At 47.9% G+C, this 25453-nt stretch overlaps 1 protein-coding gene across 1 annotated transcript; it reads left to right on the top strand.

Moving 5' to 3' along the window:
• The first annotated feature begins 1422 nt into the window (after positions 1-1422).
• LOC141738345 (sentrin-specific protease 2-like) lies at positions 1423-13622 on the top strand. Its single transcript, XM_074573542.1, has 7 exons — positions 1423-1488; positions 10184-10315; positions 10718-10921; positions 11041-11118; positions 12242-12319; positions 13023-13118; positions 13560-13622. The coding sequence occupies exons 1-7, from the start codon at positions 1423-1425 to the stop codon at positions 13620-13622; spliced, it is 717 nt and encodes a 238-aa protein (XP_074429643.1).
• The last annotated feature ends 11831 nt before the right edge of the window (positions 13623-25453 follow it).

The raw sequence follows: 25453 nt of genomic DNA, 5'->3' as shown, positions 1-25453 counted from the left end.
TCTAAATTTTGTGTCAATTCTGATCAAGAATGCTCACTCATGACACCGCAGTACCGGATGTTTTTCAAAAATCACCTGGTTTATCTTTGTAGCATCTCTTAAACCTGAATATTCAGCCTAATGGGCATTCCAGATTAAGCATTCCGAAATTCATTTGCTAAACCAACATGGAATCGTGCTTAAACCACTGCCAAACAACTTCAAGTTGAACTATTTACAATTGCCTACCATCCAACACTGTGGGGACGGGGTGGGACACAACTCGCAGGATAAAGCAGATTTTCAGTGAATTGCAGGAGCAAGAGAATCAAGGCCATATTCTTCTCCGTCAAATTATTTGAGGAGGTGTCCTAAACTATGGCCACCTCACATATTAACCCTGCAAAGGGCAGTGCAAATCCTGAGAACTAATTTAGGTTACAAACAACAAATTTAACCTCAACGCGTTATTACCTTCAAAAGAAAACAATCCACAGACATGAGTTCTGAGTTCATGTATTAATAGAGCTGTAAGCAGCCTTCAACTCTTTGTAAAAGAGTTAGACAAAGCCAGATTAAAGAAGGGCCAAACCCCAAAACTAAGGCTGTTCTTCCTTTGGGGAAAAATCCTTCTGTTCATAAAACGTAACCCTCTTGGCGGGATCAGGCAAGACAGAAGGAACCTTGTTGAAATACGGGTGGTCTGATACTGAGAAGGACACCAGAAATGCACAACTGGAGGGAAGCAGCAGGGAGGATCTTGCCCACAAACATACCCCGTACCCCTTTTTGGTTTTTAGAAGTTAATAAGCTTGGAAGAAATCAGTAGAGAAATTACATGAGCACAAGCAAATGACTGAAGTCTTCATCTATTTGCTATATTTTTAGAACAATCTTTGCTCTATTACGTTAAGATGGATGTGGAAGCGGGACACCTGTGATCTGAGAAGAAATAGATGTGTATCTAAACCAGAAAATTAAACAGCTGGCTTAGATCCATTCCGCTCTTTTGGACTTTACAACGTTGTCCAGTTTTTAAACATCCACGTTTTTGTTTCCAGATCATCATTCGTTGAAACCTCCCTCTTCAGTCTACCACATTTTCCAGGATCATGCCACTTCTTCATTACTTGCAGCCTCAAAGGAACTCCTGGCACCTCACCTGCTCCAGATATTCCTGAGACTGGTAATAACCCCTAAAATGTCAAAGCTCTTACCCCCCACAATGTCCCAGGAAATCCTCCCTGGCTAAAATGTCAAACACCAGGAGCCTGCATCCCTCCAAAAGCAGTTTACCCCCCAGCATCCTGACACATATTGAGGGTTCGTACAAGCCACTCCCACAGCTCACCGAAATTCCACAGTCTCTACTAGCTCATTTTGTTGTTCTTCAGGCATTTTCTCTTCCTAATCTTTGCTCTCTTGCCAAACTAGGCTCCTGGAATGAATGCGGAAGAAAAAAGAAGAAAAGCCAAACTTCTTTATCCTCCCTCTATTCAAACTCTGCTGGTAAGCGGATCAAGACTGGTGTTAGTATTAAATAACCGTTTTGTTCTGACCTTGAATTTGTGACGTGTCCATTTTAAAAATCTCCAGATCCCTTGATGGTTACCAACGGTTCTTCCCCTTCATTGGGCATTGCTGGAATCGAGGTGGAAGCCCTGAAGTCCAGGCTTGTGTGTTTCCAATCATTCTCTCCATCCTTGAAGCATATTGAAAACAACATGTAATGCTGTAGGGATGACATTTTTGAGCATGTTCATCAAGGTGCGTTACAGTCACCGACTCCACAGGCAGGGAATGCCAGGGCCGCAGCATTATTTGGGGGGCATGTCCTGGTTCCGGCGGGGATAGGGTTAATTTTTCCTGGTATTCCATGCCATGTGAGCCATGCCCACCCTGAGCTGCCGGGGGAGGGGGCAGGAAGTCGCCGCTTGGAGCGGGCTGGGGCGTCCCGGGTCCGGTCGGTGAGCGGCGGGGAGCGTTGGTCCCGTAATCATGTTTGTATATGCCTCTGTCCGTGTTATTGTTGTTGTTTGCTTGTTCCCTTTGCTGTTCTGTTAAACTGCCTTTGTCTCAACCCAAGAGTCTTGCCTTTTTCTTCTGATTCTTCCTGTATTAGGAAGGCCCGAGCGAGCGGCACGTGGTTCTTTGTTGCCGTCTGAGGCTAAACCACGACAGTCCTTTTTGGCGCCCAACGTGGGGCTCGAAGGGTTGAGATAACGACAGAATTCAACTAGAGCTTGAAAAAAACCGAATGTGTTGTATGCGTTTATTGTATTAGGCAAATAGTCGCTGGTCACCATGTTGCTTGGTTTGTTCTCATGGCTGTGTTATGTGAATTCCTATATGTCTTATGTACTCCTTCCGATGATTTTGTTACTTCTGGGAGAGGGATGAGGATTTTCATTTTGTTGTCCTGTGCAATATCGGCATATGAGATGATAACATCACTTGTTAGACAGTTACTTTGGGGCTTTTATGTGGTGTTGCTGTCCTGTCCGTACCTCGGGCATCGTCTCTCAGAATTTATTAATAATTACACCCGGTCTGTGGGGGAAACAGGGGGGGACACTTTCCCCAGCTCTTTTGCCTCCCTTTTCTCCTTCGGGTCAGGTATGGCAGCTTTTGAGAATTTTGAATATCCTTGGGATACTCAAACCAGCCTGGTCCTATTGTTATGTCTGCTGAATGTGTTCCACGTCCTGTTTAAGGTTAAACAGCTATTTAAGACTGCCACCCGGAGATCTGCTCTGAGGCTGGATAGTCAGGGGTGGCATGGCATGTGGGAGAACATGGGCAGGTACCTAGAGAACTACTCACCTCCAATGGTCTGGGACTTCACCCCTGAACAATTACAGGACCCTGATAAAGTGGTAGAATATTTGAAGGGAAAATGCTGTGGCTATTCTAGAGAGGCACAACTCACCGCGCTGTGCTGGGCCCTGGCCAGTATCTACCAGGCACTGCTCAGAATTATGCAGCACCCTCAGGGGGAAGAGATGGAGACCAGACCAGCAGCCACTGCGGCTGCTGCAACCCCTGCGATGGACACTGTGCTACTGCAACCCCTGCGGCAGCCACTGCAGTTACTCCAAACCCTGTGGCAGCCACTGTGGCTACTCCAACCCCTGTGGCAGCCACTGCCGCTGAACCAGGGAACCAACCCGTGCCAGTATCAGTTGCCCCCATACAGAAGAAGAAGTACACAAAGAAATCAGTTCGCTTAGTAAGAGATGATGATGAACCAGGGTCATCACGAGAGCAGGAGGAAGAGGCAGAACCAGAGATAATTACTCGATCCCTATCCTTGAGTGAGCTGCGGGATATGCGAAAAAATTTTAGCCGCCTTTCAGGTGAGCACATTGTCACCTGGCTGCTCCGGTGCTGGGATAACGGGGCCAGTAGCCTGGAATTAGAGGGTAGGGAGGCCAGGCAGCTGGGATCCCTGTCTAGGGAAGGCGGTATTGACAAGGCGATTGGGAAGAAGACCCAAGCCCTCAGCCTCTGGAAACGACTCCTGTCAGGCGTGAGGGAGAGGTACCCCTTCAGTGAGGATGTTGTATGTCAACCAAGCAAGTGGACTACCATGGAAAGAGGTATCCAGTACCTGAGAGAATTAGACGTGCGGGAGATGATTTATTATGACTTGGACAATGCAGACTTACCCACAGACCCTGATGAGGTGCAATGCACAAGGCCCATGTGGCGGAAGTTTGTACGGAGCGCACCATCGTCATATGCCAACTCACTGGCAGTAATGGAATGGAAAGGTGAAGAGGGACCAACAGTGGATGAGGTGGCTGGCCGGCTCCGGAGATATGAAGAAAGTCTCTCTTCCCCCCTTGTCTCAGCTGTGGAGAAACTGTCACGGAAGGTCCAGCAACTTGAAGAGAATATGTCCTACTCCCCACCTGTACGGGCCAGCGTCTCAGCTATTAGAAGCAGGCATTTCCCCACTCAAGAGAGAGAGTACAGAGGGTACACACCACGAGGCACCCTGTGGTTCTACCTGCGTGACCACGGAGAGGACATGAGGAAGTGGGATGGACAACCTACTTCGACCCTGCGGACACGGGTACAGGAGTTGCAAGGAAGGACAACCACAAAAGGGGATCCCTCCAGGAAAAGTGCCGCCCCAGTTTCCAGTGGGCAGTTCCCCAGACAGAGCAGAAGGCCTGATCTTGCTTCTGATCCTCTTGAAGGAACTTCCAAGTCATTTATGCAAGAAGTGAGTAATGGATACTATGACCAGTATTAGGGGGGCCCTGCCTCCGGCCAGATGGAGGAAAGGGACAACCGGGTTTATTGGACGGTGTGGATTCGATGGCCTGGCACATCAGACCCACAGGAGTATAAGGCTCTAGTGGACACGGGTGCACAGTGTACTTTAATACCATCAAGCTATAGAGGGGCAGAACCCATTTGTATTTCTGGGGTGACAGGGGGATCCCAAGAGTTGACTGTACTGGAGGCGGAAGTGAGCCTAACTGGGAATGAGTGGCAAAAGCATCCCATTGTGACTGGCCCAGAGGCTCCATGCATCCTTGGCATAGATTACCTCAGGAGAAGGTATTTTAAGGACCCAAAAGGGTACCATTGGGCTTTTGGCATAGCTGCCTTGGGACGGAGGAAGTTAAACAGTTGTCTGCCTTGCCTGGTCTCTCGGAGGACTCTGCTGTTGTGGGGTTGTTGAGGGTCGAAGAACAACAGGTGCCAATTGCTACCACAACGGTGCATCGGCGCAATATCGCACTAACCGAGACTCTCTGATTCCCATCCATGAGCTGATTCATCAACTAGAGGTTCAAGGAGTGATCAGCAAGACTCGCTCACCCTTTAACAGTCCCATATGGCCGGTGCGAAAATCTAATGGAGAGTGGAGGCTAACTGTAGACCACCGTGGCCTGAATGAAGTCATGCCACCACTGAGCGCTGCCGTGCCGGACATGCTAGAACTCCAGTACGAACTGGAGTCCAAGGCAGCCAAGTGGTATGCCACAATTGATATAGCAAATGCATTCTTCTCAATCCCTTTGGCAGCGGAGTGCAGGCCACAGTTTGCTTTCACTTGGAGGGGCGTCCAATACGCCTGGAATCGACTGCCCCAGGGGTGGAAACACAGCCCCACCATTTGCCATGGACTGATCCAGACTGCACTGGAACAGGGTGAAGCTCCAGAACATCTGCAGTACATTGATGACATCATTGTATGGGGAAACACAGCAGCAGAAGTTTTTGAGAAAGGGAGTAAAATAGTCCAAATCCTTCTGAAAGCTGGTTTTGCCATAAAACGAAGTAAGGTCAAGGGACCTGCGCAGGAGATCCAGTTTTTAGGAATAAAATGGCAAGATGGACGCCGTCAGATCCCAATGGATGTGATCAACAAAATAGCAGCTATGTCTCCACCAACTAGTAAAAAGGAAACACAAGCTTTCTTAGGCATTGTGGGTTTTTGGAGAATGCATATCCCAGATTACAGTCAAATTGTAAGCCCTCTGTATCAAGTAACCCGGAAGAAGAATGATTTTAAATGGGGTCCTGAGCAACGACAAGCTTTTGAACAAATCAAACAGGAAATAGTCCATGCAGTGGCCCTGGGGCCAGTCCGGGCAGGACAAGATGTTAAAAATGTGCTCTACACCGCAGCCGGGGAGAACGGCCCTACCTGGAGCCTCTGGCAGAAAGCACCAGGGGAGACCCGAGGTCGACCCCTAGGGTTTTGGAGTCGGGGATACAGAGGATCCGAAGCCCGCTACACTCCAACAGAAAAAGAGATATTGGCAGCATATGAAGGGGTTCGAGCTGCTTCGGAAGTGGTTGGCACAGAAGCACAGCTCCTCTTAGCACCTCGACTGCCGGTGCTTGGTAGGATGTTCAAAGAAAGGGTCCCCACCACACATCATGCAACCGATGCTACATGGAGTAAGTGGATTGCACTGATCACGCAGCGAACCCGAATGGGAAACCCCAGTCGCCCAGGAATTCTGGAAGTGATCATGGACTGGCCAGAAGGCAAGGATTTCGGAATGTCACCAGAGGAGGAGGTGACGCGTGCAGAAGAGGCCCCACCATATAATAAACTGCCAGAAAATGAGAAGAAATATGCCCTATTCACTGATGGGTCCTGCCGGATTGTGGGAAAGCATCGAAAGTGGAAGGCTGCTCTGTGGAGTCCTACACGACAAGTTGCAGAAGCCAGTGAAGGACAAGGTGAATCGAGCCAGTTTGCAGAGGTGAAAGCCATTCAGCTGGCTTTGGACATTGCTGAGCGAGAAAAATGGCCAGTACTTTATCTCTGCACTGACTCATGGATGGTGGCAAATGCTCTGTGGGGGTGGTTACAGCAGTGGAAGCAGGGAAATTGGTAGCGCAGAGGCAAACCCATCTGGGCTGCTGAACTATGGAAAGATATTGCTGCCCGGATAGAGAATCTGGTTGTGAAAGTACGCCATGTAGATGCCCATGTACCGAAGAATCGGGCCACGGAGGAACATCAGAACAACCAGCAAGTGGATCGGGCTGCTAGGATTGAAGTGGCTCAGGTGGATCTGGACTGGCAACATAAGGGTGAACTATTCATAGCTCGGTGGGCCCATGACTCCTCAGGCCATCAAGGAAGAGATGCGACATATAGATGGGCTCGTGACTGAGGGGTGGACTTGACCATGGACACTATTGCACAGGTCATCCATGAATGTGAGACATGCGCTGCAATCAAGCAAGCCAAGCGTTTGAAGCCTCTGTGGTATGGAGGGCGATGGCTGAAATATAAATATGGGGAGGCCTGGCAGATTGATTATATCACACTGCCACAAACCGGTCAAGGCAAGCGCTATGTGCTCACAATGGTGGAAGCAACCACCGGATGGCTGGAAACATACCCTGTGCCCCATGCCACTGCCCGGAACACTATCCTGGGCCTTGAAAAGCAAGTCCCGTGGCGACATGGTACCCCAGAGAGAATTGAGTCGGACAACGGGACTCATTTCCGAAACAGCCTCATAGACACCTGGGCCAAAGAGCATGGTATCGAGTGGGTATATCACATCCCCTATCACGCACCAGCCTCTGGGAAAATAGAACGATACAATGGATTGTTAAAAACTACACTGAGAGCAATGGGTGGTGGGACTTTTAAAACACTGGGATACACATTTAGCAAAAGCTACCTGGCTAGTTAACACCAGGGGATCTAACAATCGGGCTGGCCCTGCCCAATCAAAACTTCCATGTACCGTAGAAGGGGATAAAGTCCCCGTAGTGCACATGAAGAATATGCTAGGGAAGACAGTCTGGGTTAGTCCTGCCTCAGGCAAAGGCAAACACACCCATGGGATTGCTTTTGCCCAAGGACCTGGGTGCACTTGGTGGGTGATGCAGCAGGATGGGGAATTCCGATGTGTACCTCATGGGGATCTGATTTTAGGTGAGAATAGCCAATGAATCAAATTGTGTGTTGTTAATTACTAAGTAACACTGTCACTGTATGTCCTCATTGCTATAATTGCTATCAGTTGTACTACGAGTAAGGCACAGGGATGATGGGATAAGAACTGACCTCAGCAGCTGGCGCCCAGCAACTTCCTCAAGATCTACATCTTCAGCCCATGGACTGTGAGCATGAGCCACACCAGGTGCACCAGTCACAAGCTCCAAAAAATACAGCATGCAACAGACCAGCACCACACGGCATCTCACCTGCCCAGAGAGACTGTTCTAACAGATGGAGCCCAAAGCCATGGATTACAAGAGCTCAACGGACACTTTTGGAGGGATGGCCCATAAACTAAGGGCATTATATCTGCATGAATATATATGTATATATATATAACAGGAGAGAGTGGTGGCAACTCATTGGAACCTGTAAGATCTGGGCATGGCATAGATGGTATGGAATAAGGGGTGGATAATGTCCTGGTTCCGGCGGGGATAGGGTTAATTTTTCCTGGTATTCCATGCCATGTGAGCCATGCCCACCCTGAGCTGCCGGGGGAGGGGGCAGGAAGTCGCCGCTTGGAGCGGGCTGGGGCGTCCCGGGTCCGGTCGGTGAGCGGCGGGGAGCGTCGGTCCCGTAATCGTGTTTGTATATGCCTCTGTCCGTGTTATTGTTGTTGTTTGCTTGTTCCCTTTGCTGTTCTGTTAAACTGCCTTTGTCTCAACCCAAGAGTCTTGCCTTTTTCTTCTGATTCTTCCTGTATTAGGAAGGCCCGAGCGAGTGGCACGTGGTTCTTTGTTGCCGTCTGAGGCTAAACCACGACAAGCCTCAAAGCCTTTACCGCACAGGCTTAGTTACCTGCAAAGCTGGCCTGTGGTGTCTTTAGTCGTGTCTTGTTTTGTGAGATAGGAAGTACATCTCTTTGACTTTCATCCCTGGTCAGGATTGAGATCAAAATTACATTTTAGTCATGGAAATCAGAAATATTCATCTCAGTCTCAACTTGCTGCCTATACGTGGAGGCTTTGCTGGGGTTCTTAATGCTACTCCAAGGCAAACTAACTTTCTGGCTCTCTTGCCTCCGTTTAGTTTGAGTGCAGCACTCCATGGGTGCGCAGTTGGAATGCAGTCCTCGACAAAAAGTACCTTTGGAGTTTGCTGGTTGGCTGTGTGTACAAAAGCCCTTCCAGTTTTAGACCTGAGCAAGATCTTCTGTACTATCCCGTGGCAAAAAAATCTGTGCTGGATTGCTAGCTTGACGTCCTTTTGTCTAACAGGAACAGCATGGAGGTCAGATCTCAGAAGATGTGTTATCCCCAGTACCTCTGGCACCTGCTGGGGCCCAAAAGTCACCTGCCCTTGATGCGGAAGAAAAGAAACTGCCAAGGCTGCAAAAAAGAGCAGGCGGCTTTACTCCGCTCACAGAGGTACCGTAGCTGACAGGCTGTTGGACAAAACTGAAGGCTGTGAAACAGCTGCAAGGAACCCCATTTGTTATAGGTGGTTCTTCAGGCTTTTTGAAATCTGAAGAACTTGGGTTTAACCTGTTAGGGAGTGTCTGCAGCTGTGACTTCCCAGTGCAAAGGTCAGCACTAAAGCTGGTTTGAAGGATTTACAGGATTTAAGCATCTTATGCTCCACGCACTCCTTCAGTTGTGCTCTAACCTAAGGGTTTGTGGGGCTTCTGTTACTCGGGCAAAAATGAGTCCAGGTTTAACAACAGTCTCCCAGAGCAGTGCTAACCGGATTCCTACAGTTATATGGGATCTGCCTCTCAACCTGTCCTACCATGAAGATCGAATTTGAAAGAGAAGCTTTTAGTGATCCGTGGTGTTGCCTTGCTTGTGGGGGACCTGAGCATCCTGCGTGTGTACGTCCTCAGGATGTCACCGAGCCGTGGATGCGCACTGGGCATGGTTGCGCTGCGTGTAGCAGTGGTCACAGGAGTTCACTTAGTTACGCTATGCAACAGGGAGGGGGAGTTGAGGTTCCCCTGCTTGTCTGAATTTTGGCTGCTTTTGTTCTTGGGAGTTGCAGTCTAACTGAGCGCCCCCTTTTTTGCCTCTTGAGGATTGACTCGGAAAGGGCTCGCAAGTCCAGAGTTTACAAAGTCTGCCGGGTGATGCTCAGTACAAGGAAAACCAGGGGTTTTCTTATCCTGCTAGCCCACGTTCAACCGAGAAGAAGATGCTCTTGCAGTTCAGAGTATTTTATACTACCAGACCTAGTGGTTTATTTGCATTCCTTAGGCAGACTTAGATGGAAACGTCCAAATTGCAACCAGTTGCATGCACAGCCTGGGCTCCCGATTGCCTGACTGCAGTGTAGCTGCCTCAGTTTCCCCCTTTGCTGGTGCTTCAGGTCCCTTGAAGTTCCCCCACCCTCACATTCTTTCAGGCTCCTGACTCAGCTGCCTTGGCATGGAGAACGCCTGCTGCGGTTGGCTTAAACCTCAGCGTTGCGAGGGCTGCAGCACCACATGGGAAAGGCGTTTGCTCTGTGTTTGCCAGTCCCCGTGTTTTATCTCCGCTTCCTTGGCGAAAACAAATTGAGGCAAACCTGGGCCCTAAAGTTCTAAGTTAAGATGCTGAAACCAACCAAGCAACAAAAAAGGGCGCTTCCTAACGTAGCCGAAAGCCAGCAAAGACAGTTGCTCTGTCACCTGAGCTTCATTTCCAGGCCGTGTTTGAGTTGAAAGCTGCCCACAGGTTGGCATGCTCGATGCTCTGTTTCACAAGTCCTTCCCCATTTAATTGTTCATTTCAGGCCATGGAGAGAGAGGTCATTGCCGCATTAGGCAAAGGTGAGCCGGATGAGATCATGAGCAGTGCCTTCAAACTAAGGGTCACGCGCCAGGACATCCGCACCCTAGGGAACCTTTGCTGGCTAAACGATGAGGTAAAAGTAGCTGCAGCACAGGGATCTTCTAATGGAGCGTTTATTTACAGAAGTCTTTGCAAAGTTATTTGATGAGCTGCACTGCAGAGCCCAGAAATCTCTGCACAGTTCTTATTTTAGGTACTGAAGGGTCCAGTGCTTCTGGCAGTTCCTTTACTTGTATTGTGCAGCTTCCAGGAGTTAGTCTACGTTCTTGGAGTGGGTGGCAGGTGTTTTTACCAAAGTGCAGTTTGACAAACAACTGTAACCAAGTGCGAAATTCTCACAACAAAAGCTGACAGCTGAGGCTGGAGTTCTCTCAGCTGCGTACTTCAGGGTGGCCAGAAAAGAGACGTTGCTGTGCTTTTCATTTGGTAAGCTAGTGTCTTATTTTACATCTCAAGCTTCCTCTTTATGGTACAGGTCATTAATTTCTACATGGGCCTTGTGATGGAAAGAAGTAAGAAGGCAGGATATCCATCAGTCCACGCTTTTAGTTCATTCTTTTATGAAAAACTTACTTCTGGGGGCTACGAAGCCGTAGGAAGATGGACCAGGCGTGTGGATCTCTTCCACAAGGACATCATCTTAGTGCCCATTAACTTGCGCTTGCACTGGACACTAGCGGTGAGTCAAACGGGCTTGTTATTTAGAGTTGGGTGGGGAGAAAAAGCCAGCAAGAAAAGTCATTGAGGTTTGTGCAGCACAAGGTTGCGCTTTGTCTAACAGTCACCTTTTAACAACAGGTCATCGACACCAGAAAGAAGACTGTCAAATACTACGACTCTCTGGGACAAGAAGGGGACAAGATTTGTGACTTTGCTGTAAGTAACTGCTCAGTCACTGCTGTTGTGTTGTGAATTAGGAGAAGGGTTTTGGATTTTGCCCCTGTGACACGACTGCAAGTTTTCCCATTTCTTCTAGATAACGAACCAGAAATGTTGGATTCGCTTGCTGCAAGTTGTCTGACAGTGACTCCTTACCCAGTCTCACGTCGTCCCCTCCACCCAGTGTCTTGGGTGCCTGGCTTCTGCCACCTTCCCCCTATATCCCAGACAAAGACATGGTAGCCCCATGGCACAGGGGCACCAACTGCGTTAGTGATCGATAAAACCGGGCTGTTGACGAAAGGGAAGCGTTTCAGGGAAGAAGTGTTTCAAGATGCCACTGGGTGTTCTTTGTCATTCTGACATTCTCGCTCAAGACAGGTACCATGTAGCAAGCTTTTCCAGCTGTGTCGGCTGGCACGCACACCTCTCCAATGGAACGGGAACAGGTTTTCCTGTTGTGCCAGCAGGCATCCTTAGAAGTCTCTGCCACTGATGCAGAAGGAGTAAAAACCCTTAATGCAACAGCTTTGTAGCCCAAGAGCAAGGAGAGCGGCCCCACAGAGAGAAACCAAGCGTTGGTTTAGTGCGGTGCTCTCCTGACCAGTTAACAGCAGCTGCCTGGGAAAGGGTATAAGAACAGGTCTGCATCCGGTCCTTTTTTCCAGCAAGTGGTGGCCTGGAAACTTCCTCGGCCAGAGGTACTGGCCCAAAAGCTTTTGTATTTGTTCTTCCGGAGGTGCACGCAGTCTGTGGGATTCAGGCACAGGGTGGAATGACAACATGAGGGTTCCTTGCTTGGTTTTTCTGTTCTTCCTCTGCTAACATGTCATTTGGGGTTTTTTGACCTCTACTAAGCAATGAACTTAGGCTGTTGTGGAAGCCTCTGTTGGAATTGTCGGTCTCATTGCTGGTCATTAGCTCACAGCCTCTCACAGTATTTGTAAATTTAAGATTTGGATTTTTCCTCCCAATGCCTTAAATCAGCTGCTGTGAGGATCCTCTGACACTTTACTCTCCTGCCATTCGTCTTCCTGGGATCTTTCAGCAGCTCTTTTTTTTCTTGGCCTAAATTACAGCGATGAAGAGTGATTTTGCTTTTGTTTTAAACAGCAAATACCTGCAAGAAGAAAGCCGTGAAAAAAGACACGTGAAGCTGAATGTTTCGGAGTGGACTGTTCACAGCATGGAGCCCCATGTAAGCGAACACTACTTGCACTTGAAATGTGAACTAGAACTCCTTGTCACAGAGCTCTTAACGCTTTCTCATAAGGCCAGGACTTTAGAGAACAGCCATAAGCATCTTCTTCTGGTACCACATCGGGCTGCAAGTGGACCAGGAAACCAGGCTGGGATGAAATCTTTGAGCAGTGCCTCTCCTTGCTGGCTGAATACTTTGTTGGGTTTTTTTTAATTCCTCTGCCACGTGAAGGTGAATTTGGCTTTGCCCCCATTTCACAAGTCAAATTTCAAGTCTCTTTAGCAGTTGTCAGAGCACGTAGGCTTCTGGTTTGCAGCCCAAATCCTGGCACGTGACAAAGCAAGGGGTTGAGCTGATGTTTCTCAACAAGTTAATAAAGAAAAGCAGCACCTAAAGACTCGATTTAAGGAACGTCACTTCAGAAAGACACAGTACAAACCTCAAGACACCTTGCAGGGAGGAAGCCTGCTGTCCCTTATCAGCCTGCGAGGAATTTGGATTGTGACATCCGAGCGTAGGAAGCCCAGGGGAGGGATGATGTGCAGTTCCTGGGGTGTGTTCCTTGTGTTGGGGAGCGGTTATTGGGGATGGTGCAAGTTCAGGAGTGTCTGGTTAGGGTATTTTTGGTAATGGGTGCTACTTCCAAGTTGCTTTTCCTTGAAGATAGAGGCAAATTCTCCATCTTCTTTGCATTCGTTAGGAAATCCCTCAGCAATTGAACGGAAGCGACTGCGGCGTGTTTACCTGCAAATACGCAGATTACATCTGCAGAGACAAACCGGTGACCTTTACACAGGTGAGTGAAGGTTCTAAAGAGCTCCAGCCTCTTCCGCACAGAGCCAAGAGCCAGGGAAGTTACGCAGTGGCTGAGGTATCTGCTCCCAGTGAGATCCCGCTTGGGGGAAGATACTGGAGGCAGTGGGTTTGTGGGATCTGGCCTTTGGATCTTTGGGAGAAATGGGTCTCAGCCTCTGACCAATGAAGACACTGGTTCTTTTCCAAGGCAGTGCTCTTCTGTGAAAGTGCTTGTAAGCTGTTGTGTAGTCAAGGAGATCTGGTTTTGGTGTCATGTCACCCTCTTAGGCGCTGTGTGGGTGAAAGCCAGGCTGTACCCGAAGGGCAAGTGTTGACAGTTCTTAAAAGGAACTTCATAGTAAAGAATTAACTGGGTGTTTCTGCGTATTTTGTGTCTCTTTCTGCCATGAGGTGTATTTCATGGATTTTCTTTTCTTTTCAGACCCACATGCCTTACTTCCGTAAGAAGATGGTGTGGGAAATACTCCACCAAGAGCTGCTGTGAGACCCGCACTACAGGAGTAACCCTTCTTCTAGTTATTTTTGTCATACCTTATCGTTGTTGGACGTTTTTCTCTGTAGGTTAAGAAGTAGTGGTTAAGATTATTTGCCCCCCCACCCCCCGCCTGCCCCTATTTTGGAGACAGTAACTCTCTTTGAAATTAACTAACACACCTTAAGTGCAAGCTGGAAAGGTTGGTGTCACCTGGCCAAGGGAAAGCTTAAGAAGAAATGCTGTGAACTTCCATCGCAGAGAGGGCTGCTCACACCTCGCAGCGCACGTGGCCACCTCATGGACGAATGGGACTCATCTGGTGGTGGCAAGAGTTGCATGAGCTGAACTTCTCTCACAGCACACGTGGTCACGTTATAGACAAATGGGACTCACCTGGTGGTGGCAACAGTTGTGTGAGCTGAACTTCTCATCCCAACAACAAGGTGCTGAACTACTGTTTCCTCCAAGAGAGTTTTCTTCTGTTTCTGGAATAATCTACCATCTACTTGATGCCTACAAGTGGATTTGTGATGACCATCAGAAGAAAGCATTCACCATCTTTTGATTTGGGAGAGAAACCCCTGTGGTTGGGGTTGGTTTGTTTTTTTTTCTGTCTCCAGGGAGTTTTATAATGTGAAAAGAGAAGTATTTATTTATTTTTATTAAAATAAATATTTAAATTATTTAAAGAGCCTTACTGGAATGAAACTTGATCTGGTAATGGGAGTGATTTTTTTTTTTTTGGTCATTGAAGAAAAAGTTGACATATCAATGTGGGTTTTTGCTCACTCACAGTCTCTGGAGGAAGACGAGTCTGGCCAGGCTGGGTATCAGAGCACCAGAACCTCCAAGCGATTGTCCCAAAATCCTGAAGGGACAACCAGGACATTGTTCAGCAGCGAGAATCCCAGTAATAGCGAAGTAGGAGATTATTGCTGCTCTGCCGCGGGCGTTGCCTCCAGGCGTCTGCCCAATGAAGAGCTTGTGTCGATCCTCGCTCTGTTACGCTCAGGCCCAGCTAGATCAATTTAAACATGGGGTTTCCCCCTTTCTTTCATTTTTCCCCCCTCTCTAGCTTACACTCCAGAGCTGGAGTGGGATTTCAGGTCTTTCCTTGACCATCACAGAGGAAAAATTGCCCAGTAGCTGGTTTGGAAGCCCCGTGTTGGAACGCTTGTATAAATGACCATGTGGTGTTGTTTCTGTAATGGCAGTTACCATCATGTGAGGTGATTCCTGCCCACTGATGCGGTCTCTCCTCTCCTCAGCTTTGGGGGAAAGATGCTGATTTTGGGGCCATGCCCTCTGTTACCGTGGGTGGGATCAGCCTTCCCGGTGCTGCTCCTCGCCTGAAGGTCTGCTCTCCTGGGCCGGCTGACGCGGTGGTTTGGCTGTGGTGTGGGTCAGCAGCCGCATCGCTCTCTGCTTTCAAACTGATGAGCTTAATCCATCCCCAAATCAGAGGAGGTTCTCCAAAGGAAGAACTATTGCAAAGGCAATGTGTCGTGGTTTGTCCCTCCATGAGATACTTCATCTTCCCAGGCTCCCGGAGGACGTGGAAGATTTTAGCTGTTTATTACCGCTAGGACGCAGTAGCTGAATGCTCGAACTGTCCTTTCCCCTTCCCTTCGGTTCTTGCTGTCTGGGGGATGCAGTTTTGAGGCTGACCCTGTGCTCTGCTGAGTACAAAAGCAGAATTTCGTTTTTTTGGGGGGAAAAAACCCCAACGATCCAGAAAACAAGCCCTGCAGAGGGGGGAGTGGGGTAAGGACACTACCCAGGTCCTCCTGGGCCACCCCCGTTAAGCAGAGGGGGCTCAAGGGTGTGATGGAAGGAGCAGGGTGATGCTGCTGTGAACACCTTACCTGGTGCCTTCTCCGTCCTCTACGCAACCCACAAAGGACTGGTGTGGAGTAAACCCTGTCAGGGGACACCTGCTGCTGGTGGCTTGGCAGCACTTGTGGCTGCTGAAAGCCTCTGTGTCTGAGGGGGTGGGGAAATTGTACGCGTAGCAGCCAGCGTCCCCTCTGTCTCCATGGCTCTGGCCGTTCAGCCGGGGCTTGTGTCCTTGTGCCCCCAGGAGGTTCTCTGAGACCAGCCCCTGGGGAGGAACAGCCTGTTCACACTGTGCTCTGCATGAGCAGTTGTGTGGGAGCTGGGCCTTGCTTCTCCTTAGAAAATGGCCTTTTGGAGATGACGAGCTTGCTCTTTCCCGTGCTGATGGGCGAGCGCGTGTGCGGTGTGAGTAATGCCCTGCTGCCCTCGGCAGGGTTGTGGGGGGACACACATCATTGGGCTTCGCACACTTGTGACGCTGCCGAGAGTTGGGGGTGTTCATCCTGGAGAAGAGAAGGCCCCGGGGAGATCTTAGAGCCCCTTCCAGTCCCTAAAGGGGCTCCAGGAGAGCTGGGGAGGGGCTCTGGATCAGGGAGGGGAGCCATGGGATGAGAGGGAACAATTTCAAACTGAAAGAGGGGAGATTTAGATCAGATACGAGGAAGCAATTCTTTGTGTGAGGGTGGTGAGACACAGGAAGAGGTTGCCCAGGGAGGTTGTGGATGCCCCATCCCTGGAGGTATTCAAGACTAGGTTGGACGGGGCTTTGAGTAACCTTGTCTGGTGGAAGTTGTCCCTGCCCCTGACAGCAGAGTTGGAATGGTAGTTTTGCAATTCGCTTCTGAGTATTTGCACATGCCAAGCCCACTGCAAGCGCTGTTAATGTGTAAGATTTGTCGGAGGTGATATGATTTTGTTGCAACTTTCCTCTGTAACTCTTTTCAAAAGTCTTTTTTTGCCAGAAGGAAAGGGAAAGGGAAGAAGAAATAGAAGGGGAAGAGGGAAAGGGAAGTCCTGTAGACTAATAAAATGTGGTACAGTGCCAGCAAATAAGGGCAAATTAAAAAATCTGAAAATCCCAGAGATCCCGTTCCAGAGTACATTTCAAGGGAAATGCCCATTAGCAACAGCATCCAGGCCCGGTAATAATCACAGCTTTGGGAGTCGGGGGGGGAATCAATGTCAACTAAGTGGGCTTAGTATTCTCCTCTACCCATCACGCACAGCGGCATGTAAAACATCCTCTCCCGCAGAACGCCAGCTTTAATGGGGGAGGAAAACATCACTTTTAATTTGGCAGCAGCGCTGACATTCGCATGAAGAACTTGCAGAGTGTCCTTTTTCTCCGTGCCTTTTCATTCTTTGCTCACTTCCTACAGGGAAGGGACCTGCAATCTGAATCTCATCCTTTGGGAGCTGCTCATGAACCCGGTGTGCAACCCTGCATGGTAAAAACATTGCCAGGCTTTTGGCCACGCAAAAACTAGCACTGCGCTCTCGTCAGAGATTGCTTACTTAGCTTACAGCAGCCCGCCCCTGCAACATCAAAGGTCTCGCGGCAAGAGCCAGACCCCAGAGATGCCACAGAAATCACCATCTCCACCCCTGGACCCAAGCAGATACAGGGCAAGTACCAACAGCGGGAATTCCTGATGACCATCACTCTGGCCATCCACCACCAGCCACCCCACCGAAAGGGCCAGCTGGCCACCTCACCCATAGGCGTATAAACCAGGCAGGCTCCTTTCACGTGCATTTTCAGGCAGAGCAGACAGAGAGCACACAGCTCTCAAGCTAAAACACCACTCTGCAATCAAGAGAGAGCACAAAAAGCTCCCAGAACTTGAGAGTTTCACTTCACAGCCTGGAAAACCAGACAGATAATGGTGCTGAGAGGGAGAGAGATTAGGACAGGGAGTTCCAAAGGGAGCATGGGGCAGCTTAACCTGCACAGGGACTGCCACTTCCCATCACACAAAGACCTTTGAAAAGCAGCATTTCCCTGGCACTTTCACCTTAAAAACGCTACATGCACATGAACACGTGCCTCCAGGAAGAGATTTCAGCCAAACATACATTTCCACCTCCCAGGTTTTCCCAGCAAGTTTAATGTTTCCACCATGTGAAGGATTGCAAAACAAGTTTTCCATAGAGCAGAGCAATCAAGAGACAAGAACTTCCTCCCACACCAATCACAAGCTTGTCGCCATCCTTAGTTGGTGAAACTGTGACCCAAGCACACTCGGACAAAGCACAAAAAACTTTCCTCATTTCACAAGGGCAAGGAAGTAGAATCGCTCTCACCTCAAAGGTACTCAAGGGCAATTTGTATCCATGCATGGTTACACATACATATCTGTAACATATGGTTACACATACATTAGCCATCTTTTTTCTCTTGGATTTCAAGGAAAAAGTAAAATGGGATGGAAGCTGGCTTGCTTTCTAACATCTAGAGGGATGGACGGAATGGAGCCCAGGGAGACAGGCAGTTGGGGCAGAGCAGCCTGCGCAGGGAATCCTCCCAGTTTCACTTGGGCACAGCAAGGCTCTTGGAAAAACACACAGACACCTGCCCCTTTGACAAGCCTCACTTTGCCCTAAGACACTGCACACAAACAACAAACTGCACTCTCCAAACTGCTCCAACAACCAGTCCCAAAACTCCTCGTCCCTCCTCACATAAAATCATAGAATCATTTAGCTTGGAAAAGACCCTTGGGATCATCAAGTCCAACCACCAACTCCACTCTACAAAGTTCTCCCTTACACCATATCCCTTAACACCACATCTAAACGAGTCTTACACACATTCAGGGATGGTGACTCCACCACCTCCCTGGGCACCCTATTCCAGTGTCTGACCACTCTTTCTCTGAAGAATTTTTTCCTAATGTCCAGCCTAAACCTACCCTGCTGCAGCTTGAACCCATTCCCTGCCTTCCTTCCCTGCCCCACCAGTTTGACTTTTTCTCTTGGAGAGGCAACAAGAACCCTTACAGATGCTTTGATGCAAACGCAGAAATGGCAACAGCTGACAGAAAAGTGCAAAACACGTGCTAAGGCAACCAAGAAAGCTTGGAAACAAAGCCAAGGCTCCCAAGGGTTGTGTGTTCTGGGCTCGTCCCAAGCAAGCGCAGCTGGCAACTTGGAAACCTGCCATCCTCATGCCCACGATTGCCTGACGGAAGGCTCCAAAACCCAAGCGCGCAGGCAACTCGTACCGAAACCCAGCAAAAGGATTGAGAGCGGCTGCCTAGCAAAGGCAAGTTTCTGGGGCGGAAGAAAATACAGGAGGCAGAATGCAACACAAACCCCAACAAGAGCTGCAGGGCATCTCCACAGTTGAAAGGCATCTCTTGAGAGAAGGCAGCTGTCAACAGCTGTCTCTTCCCTCTCCTTCCTGCCAAGAGGAGGAAAGGAAAGAGAGGAAGGAAGGAAGGAGGAGGGAGACAGGGAAGGGAAGAAGAGGAAGGAAATCAGGCTCACCCATTGCAAAGCCATAGCCACCCATGCTGAAGGGAGCACTGTAAGAGACGGACTGCAAATTCCCCGACGAGGGGCAGAAGGCCCTCCAAGCCTTCAGTGGAAGGCCTCAAACACCCATAAGGAAAGAAATAATGCAGGCCTGACCTTCAAAGAACTCAGAAGGCTAACGCTTCTGGCCCCTGAAAGCGTGGCAGACCTGTCTTGCGAAGACAGGATGCTTCTGCCACTCGTGTGGTGAGCTTGCTAGTTCTCAGTTCTCAAGGCCATTGTGCCTGACAAGTGACCTTGGCTTCATTAGCCACCAAATGCATAGGAAAGCGCACACCCCCACACATGCTGATGAAGATTAGAGAGATCATGCTCAACATGTAGGACTATGGCACTCCTCCCTCCACCCAAATCATGCTACACATCACCTGGGAGAAGGGAGAAACCTGACACAAGGCTGTCCTTGGCAAGGGGGGTGGACCATGCTACTGCAGCAGACATCAAAGGGGAAAATAAGTGCCCCTAGCGGGGAACAAAGGAGAAACAAAAGAAGAAGATACTGCCTGGCAAGATTCTTCCCAAGAAAGAACACCATACCTGGGAAGATTTTTCCAAGAAAGAAGAAGATTATGCCTGGGAAGATTCCCTGAAAAAGACACTGCAACCAGCACCAGCCATCTCTTCATCTTTGGCTTTTGCTCTGGCTTTGCAAGTGGTTTTGGAGCTGAAAAATCTCTGGCATTTCAGAAACATCATGATTTGACTCATTGGGAAGCAAGGAGAAGGGGAAGGAGGGAATCACAGAATCTTAGTGGTTGGAAGGGACCTCTGAGATCATCGAGTCCAACCACAAAAAAAAAAAACAAACAAAAAAACCCAAAAAAACCAAAAAAAAAAAACACACCAACACCAACCTACTAAGGGGAAGGAGGGAAGGGGAAGGGAGGGCCAGGGAAAACCTGTTGTAGTTGCTTTGTCAGCACGAGTAGCAAGAAAGACATGCAGAGCAACAAACAGAGCAAGCCTCTCGCTTTGTTCATCAACAAAATCAATCCTTAGGCACAGTCAGAAATGTTTAGCATCTATAGATCATGGGCCTAGGCTCAAAAGGAACATTTCTCCTCCACACGGACACAAATTGAGGAAATAACTCTAGTGGTAATGTGGGGACTTAAAAAGCGAAAAAAAAATGCTCTCCTCTCTTCTTAGGCACTTTGGAGGCTGCATGCAGACTCCTGTGTCCCCTTCTGGTGAGGGGCTGCGGCACAGGGCACACAAGGGCAGGCTGAGGGAACTGCCGCTGTGCAGCTGGCAGAAGAGAAGCCTCAGGTATGGCTCTCACTGCTCATCTGCCACAACACTGACATTGCTTTCTGTGAAAAATAGTGAAGGTATTGTTGGCTTTCGCCACAATAACAAGGCTATAAATCTTTGACTTATAAGGATAACTAACCTTTAGTAAATTAGGAAACATGAGAAACCTCAAAGATAACAACTAACAGCAGCTATGAAGAAAAACATCCGAGAGAAACAAAAGAGAACTTCTCCAAAAGACCCCACAAATGATTAACAGAAGGAAACAGATGCATAGGAGAAGGGAGTTGATGATAATCGATCCTACCAGAAGGAAACACATGCATGGGAAAAGGGAACTGAAGATCATCGATCCTCAGAAACAACTGCCAGAAGGAAACGCACAAATAGAAGAGAAAAGGGACTAATGATAATCAATCATCATAAACAATTACTCTGCCTAAAATAGTGAATACGTATGCAATATTCAATGTATATAAGACGTGGGTGAAGTATTAGCTGGTGTGCCTCTGACTTGAGTCATGCACCCAGCGCTGTGCTTTTGCTTTATTGACTTTGTCCCTATCATAAAATAAGTGCCATTTCTGTTTAAGAGATCTGGCTGTTTATTACACTTTCCTTCCCCAATACCACCTTGGAAATCACCCTGCTTAACTCCCACACCCAATTCACTACTGCTACTGTGGGTATTCACAGCAGCAAAGGAGAACTTGTTTCCCCCCAGCTTCCACCCCTACTCTTTGGCACGACACAAGCCTTGGGCTCATCTCTTCTACCTGCTTCCTGAGTCTTCCTCATCACAGAAGAAGTATGAGAGCTTTCAAATGCGAGTGTTCTTTGCCAATGTGCACAGAAGCAGCATCACATCTCTGGTTCGTGAGAAAAAAGCTTCGTCTTCATGGCAGGAATAAAAGATGCATGGGGAGCTTTGCTGTGAAAACTGGTTCTACAGAAAAGAATACCTCTGTGAGCTCCTGAGCCCCTCTGCCTTTAAGGTCTTCAAGCCCACAGCCAGCAGGGAGAGGGCCATGCTGTCAACTCTCTTTTCACACCTTGCCTTGCTCCCACCTGGAGCCATGGAGTGGACTGGCAGATAGCCAGCACAGGCTCCTGGAGACCAGGGCTTGCAGCAAACCAGGGAACACACTCAGCTCACGCTCTTGGGCCACCTCAGGGACTTCATTGCAAGTTTGCTCCGTGCATAAGTAAAAACATCAGGGCTTTTGGGTCAGGTTTGCTTTTGGGGGGTTATTTTGGGGTGAGTTGCTTTTTTCTTTTATTTGCTACATCACCTCTCTCCCTCTTAGAGCAAAACAAGCCACACTGTTCCATCGCTTAGTCCTGTATTTTCATATGCTTCCAGTTCTCTCTTTTTTAACACTCTCCCAGCTTTATTGTGCTCAGAGACACAATACGAAACCCCATTCGGCACCGTGGCCATAGGGGCTAGAATGAAATAGCACTCATTCATTCACAGCTGAGGCAGTTGCAGATAAATTGCTAACAGGCTGAGGAGCAGCAAGGTGCAAAAAGGCAGTTCTGAACACACACAGGCAGGAGGGCTGCTGCACTTGGGCAGCTCTTTCCATCCAGTCACTTGTCAGAGCAGAACCGCCCCAAGGGAAAACTGCCCTGCTTCAGCGATTTGCGGAGAAAAAGGGGATCCATTTGCTCACCATTAGAATGTCATTCCCAGTACTCAACATTGCAGGACTCCTACTAACTACAGCCTTCAGTGCATTTTCATTAACTAATGGCCCAAAACAGGGCAGCAGGGATCAGTTGAGCTTCTCACAGGAGGTCTGGAGTATGCATCTGTATGAGTTGCAAATTTGACCTAACTCCTCTTTACTTCAGACACCATCAGCAGCAACTGACACAATTTCTATCAGAATCGGGCAGTCTGGATCAGGTCTTAAGACATACAGGGCCTGACTCCTTCCAAATATGTCATTAGGAAATGCTCCAACTCAGAACTTCAATCACAATCGGGCAGTGGGAAGGGCTCTGGAAGAGCCCATAAAGATCTTTTCAGGACCTGTCCAACTAAGGCTCTGAAAGCCTTGACTTAAGGGACTTAACTTTCCAAACTATTAGCACCTACTGCAAAGTTTTGAATTCCCTGAGAACAGCTGAATCCTCAGGGCTTGCACAACTTGCTTAGAAAGCCAAAGTTTATCTCCTCATTTCCAAGGCAATTCATCAGTCTTTTTTCCCAACTTCTTATGCAACCAATCAAAGCAGCTCTTCTGGTAAAGCCTGTTCTCAAATACTCTTTTAGACTCAGGAAAAAGCAGATTGACTGCCTACCACCTCATTTCTGAGAAATACTTGGTGGCAGTATAGCCATACTCCAAGCAGCTCCTAACTTTATTCTGGTCTAGGGCTCCTAAAACTCAGGAACCTATTCAGAAAGTGAACTGATGGCAATTTGACACACTCTCAGCAAAACTAAGCCATCAGACTAAGTTTCAATGAAATCCAGCCCAAAGTGTAATTCCTGTGTTTAACAGTTAAAATCATTGATTTTCATGGCAATATACACGACTAGAAATTGCAAACAAGCTCATTGGATGCAATTGGACATTCCCTACAATACAAGCAAACAAGTCTTTCCCTCTAACAACTCTATTTAAGATATAATGCATGCTTGATCCCCGGGGAGAGAACACAAATTTCTGCTTCCTACTGGAGTTAGTCTTTCTTATAAGGTCATTCAATTGCTACATATTATTCGGGACCTAAAGCAGTAATTCACCGCCTTCTCTTCAAAGAACAGGCCTTGGAGAAAAAGGCCATTTTAGATGATGCGGGCACGTATGCTTAACCGCAGAGCCAGACATCCTGCAAAGGGGGCAGATGCCAGCGAGGTTCCGCAGTGGTACAGACTCCAAGTGATGGGAACACAGGGGCTGCTGCCCTTCCCACTCTGTCCCTCTCCACAAGGAAATGTCTCCATGTGAAAAATAGTGAAGGTATTGTTGGCTTTTGCCATAATAACAAGGCTATAAATCTTTGACTTATAAGGATAACTAACCTTTAGTAAATTAGGAAACATGAGAAACCTCAAAGATAACAACTAACAGCAACTATGAAGAAAAACATCATGAAGAAAAACATCCGAGAGAAACAAAAAAGAACTTCTCCAAAAGACCCCACAAGTGATTAACAGAAGGAAACAGATGCATAGGAGAAGGGAGCTGATCCTACCAGAAGGAAACAGATGCATGGGAAAAGGGAACTGAAGATTCAGAAGGAAACACACAAATAGAAGGGAAAAAGGACTAATAATAATCAATCATTATCAACAATTACTCTGTCTAAACGAGTGAATACGTATGCAATATTCAATGTACATAAGACATGGTTGAAGTGTTAGCTGGTGTGCCTCTGACTTGAGTCATGCACCCAGCGCTGTGCTTTTGCTTTATTGACTTTGTCCCTATCATAAAATAAGTGCCATTTCTGTTTAAGGGATCTGGCTATTTGTTACACTCCATAAATTGCCACAATTCCTCAAGTTTCACACAATGGCCATGGGGATTCAGTCCCCTCTCTCACAGCCCACCTGGTCTCGTCACCACCAGCGGATGCCGCAAAATGCTTTCGGGATCCAAATGCCTTCTCAGGCTTCCACCTTAGACCAGCACCCAGAAACAAACCACAGGCGGACTCCAGTAGGGACTTTGGCAACTTTATCATTCATACAATGGTGCAAGGCAGCAGAAAAGAAAGATCATTTGATAAATATAGAAAAAAATCACCTGATAATCAATCAATAAATAACAAAATAAAGATAGAACAAATAATGTTCAAGTTAGCTGGCCTAACTCTGAAGTTCGCCCTGCGCTCAGCAGGAGGAGGGATGAACAGAGCTCTCTGCCAGCCTGAATTATTCCTTTTTGATCAGAACTCTGCAGGAACTGAGCGCTTCTTGAGGGAAGCCTGTTGGTGTCCAATACAGAATCACACCTCCAGTATCAACTCTCTGCTACAGCTAATAACAAAATCTCACCAAGTATTTAGTCGTGTCAGTTTTTATTGGCATAGAACAAGCTTTGCAGAACCATGCCAGTTTTGTCCCTGGGAAATGACCTCTTGTCTCATGTTCCCAGAAGTGTTAAGGTGTGTATGTGTGTGCGTGGGTGTCTGCACCCACGTGCACATGCTGACATTCCACAGACCCCACGTGATCCCTCCTGGGAAGATTTCAATAGCTGAATGCTCCCGAATCAAAGCGTACTGAAGCTAAATCAAAAAGACCATTAAACCAAATCACTGTCATAACTACAACTCAATCTAACAACTCAATCTTAAAACGTGAAGGAAAATAAAAAGATTGGTAAATCAAGAGCAGGAAAAAATGTAAATAATACTGCCTTACTGGTAGTATTGCTGTTTCAAGGGAAACAGGGATTGTCAACAGCATCCATGTCCAGCAATAATCATAGCTTTGGGAGTGTGGGGGGAAATCAATATCGACTGAGTGGGCTTAGTATTCTGCTATTCACATCACGCACAGCAGCACATAAAACATCCTGTCCCGCAGAGCGCCAGTTTTTATGGGGGAGGAAAACAACACTTTGCCTTGTGCAGCAGAGCTGACATTAGCATTGACAAATTTCAGACAGTCCTTTTTCCCCGTGCGTTTTCATTCCTTGCTCACTCCCTACAGTGTTACGATTGCAACTTTACCCACTTGGTATTTGACAGAAATACCAGTTGCTCTCACTGAATCGCAGAGCATGCTTTCATCGCTACGCAACAGAACTCCTCAGCCTGCAACTAACTGAGAACCACCTGTTTGAAAAACCCTGCGACTTCAGTAAGGTTTCATGTGCACATCCAACAGCAGAACCACAGCCTGCATGAAAAACTCCTGTGAGTTTCTCTTCAGGGTACCTGTCTGCTATGTGTAAAGCATCCATCTGTAGCTATAGGGATCATCAAATACCAAAACTCAAACTCAATATTCTGAACTGAGCAACACTGTGCTGCAAGTAGTTTAAGAGAAAGTTAACATATTTGTAATTTTGACTTCAGGTCTATTTCCAAAGCGGTTTAATAACTTGCTCTACTTGAGCTACCAATAAAAAGAAAAACCAAAACAAAACCTGGCAATTTTCTGTCTGTACTTAGTTATGTGGTGGCACTCAAGCAAGAAGGCTTAGCTTTCAGTTGACATGATTCTAACCCAATCACACTAGCCTTCA

The sequence above is a fragment of the Larus michahellis genome, chromosome 2 (genome assembly GCF_964199755.1).
Source record: "Larus michahellis chromosome 2, bLarMic1.1, whole genome shotgun sequence".
In the NCBI taxonomy this organism is placed as follows: Eukaryota; Metazoa; Chordata; class Aves; order Charadriiformes; family Laridae; genus Larus; species Larus michahellis.
Note: the sequence above shows the minus strand (reverse complement) of the source record. Positions and strands in the feature narration are given on the sequence as shown.

Bases quoted from the DNA above. Each gene is read 5' to 3' on its own strand.
- LOC141738345 (XM_074573542.1), top strand. From the start codon at position 1,423: ATGAATGCGGAAGAAAAAAGAAGAAAAGCCAAACTTCTTTATCCTCCC. The intron at 10,922-11,040 runs GTGAGTCAAACG...TTTTAACAACAG, and splicing joins GCTTGCACTGGACACTAGCG to GTCATCGACACCAGAAAGAA. The intron at 13,119-13,559 runs GTGAGTGAAGGT...TTTTCTTTTCAG, and splicing joins AACCGGTGACCTTTACACAG to ACCCACATGCCTTACTTCCG.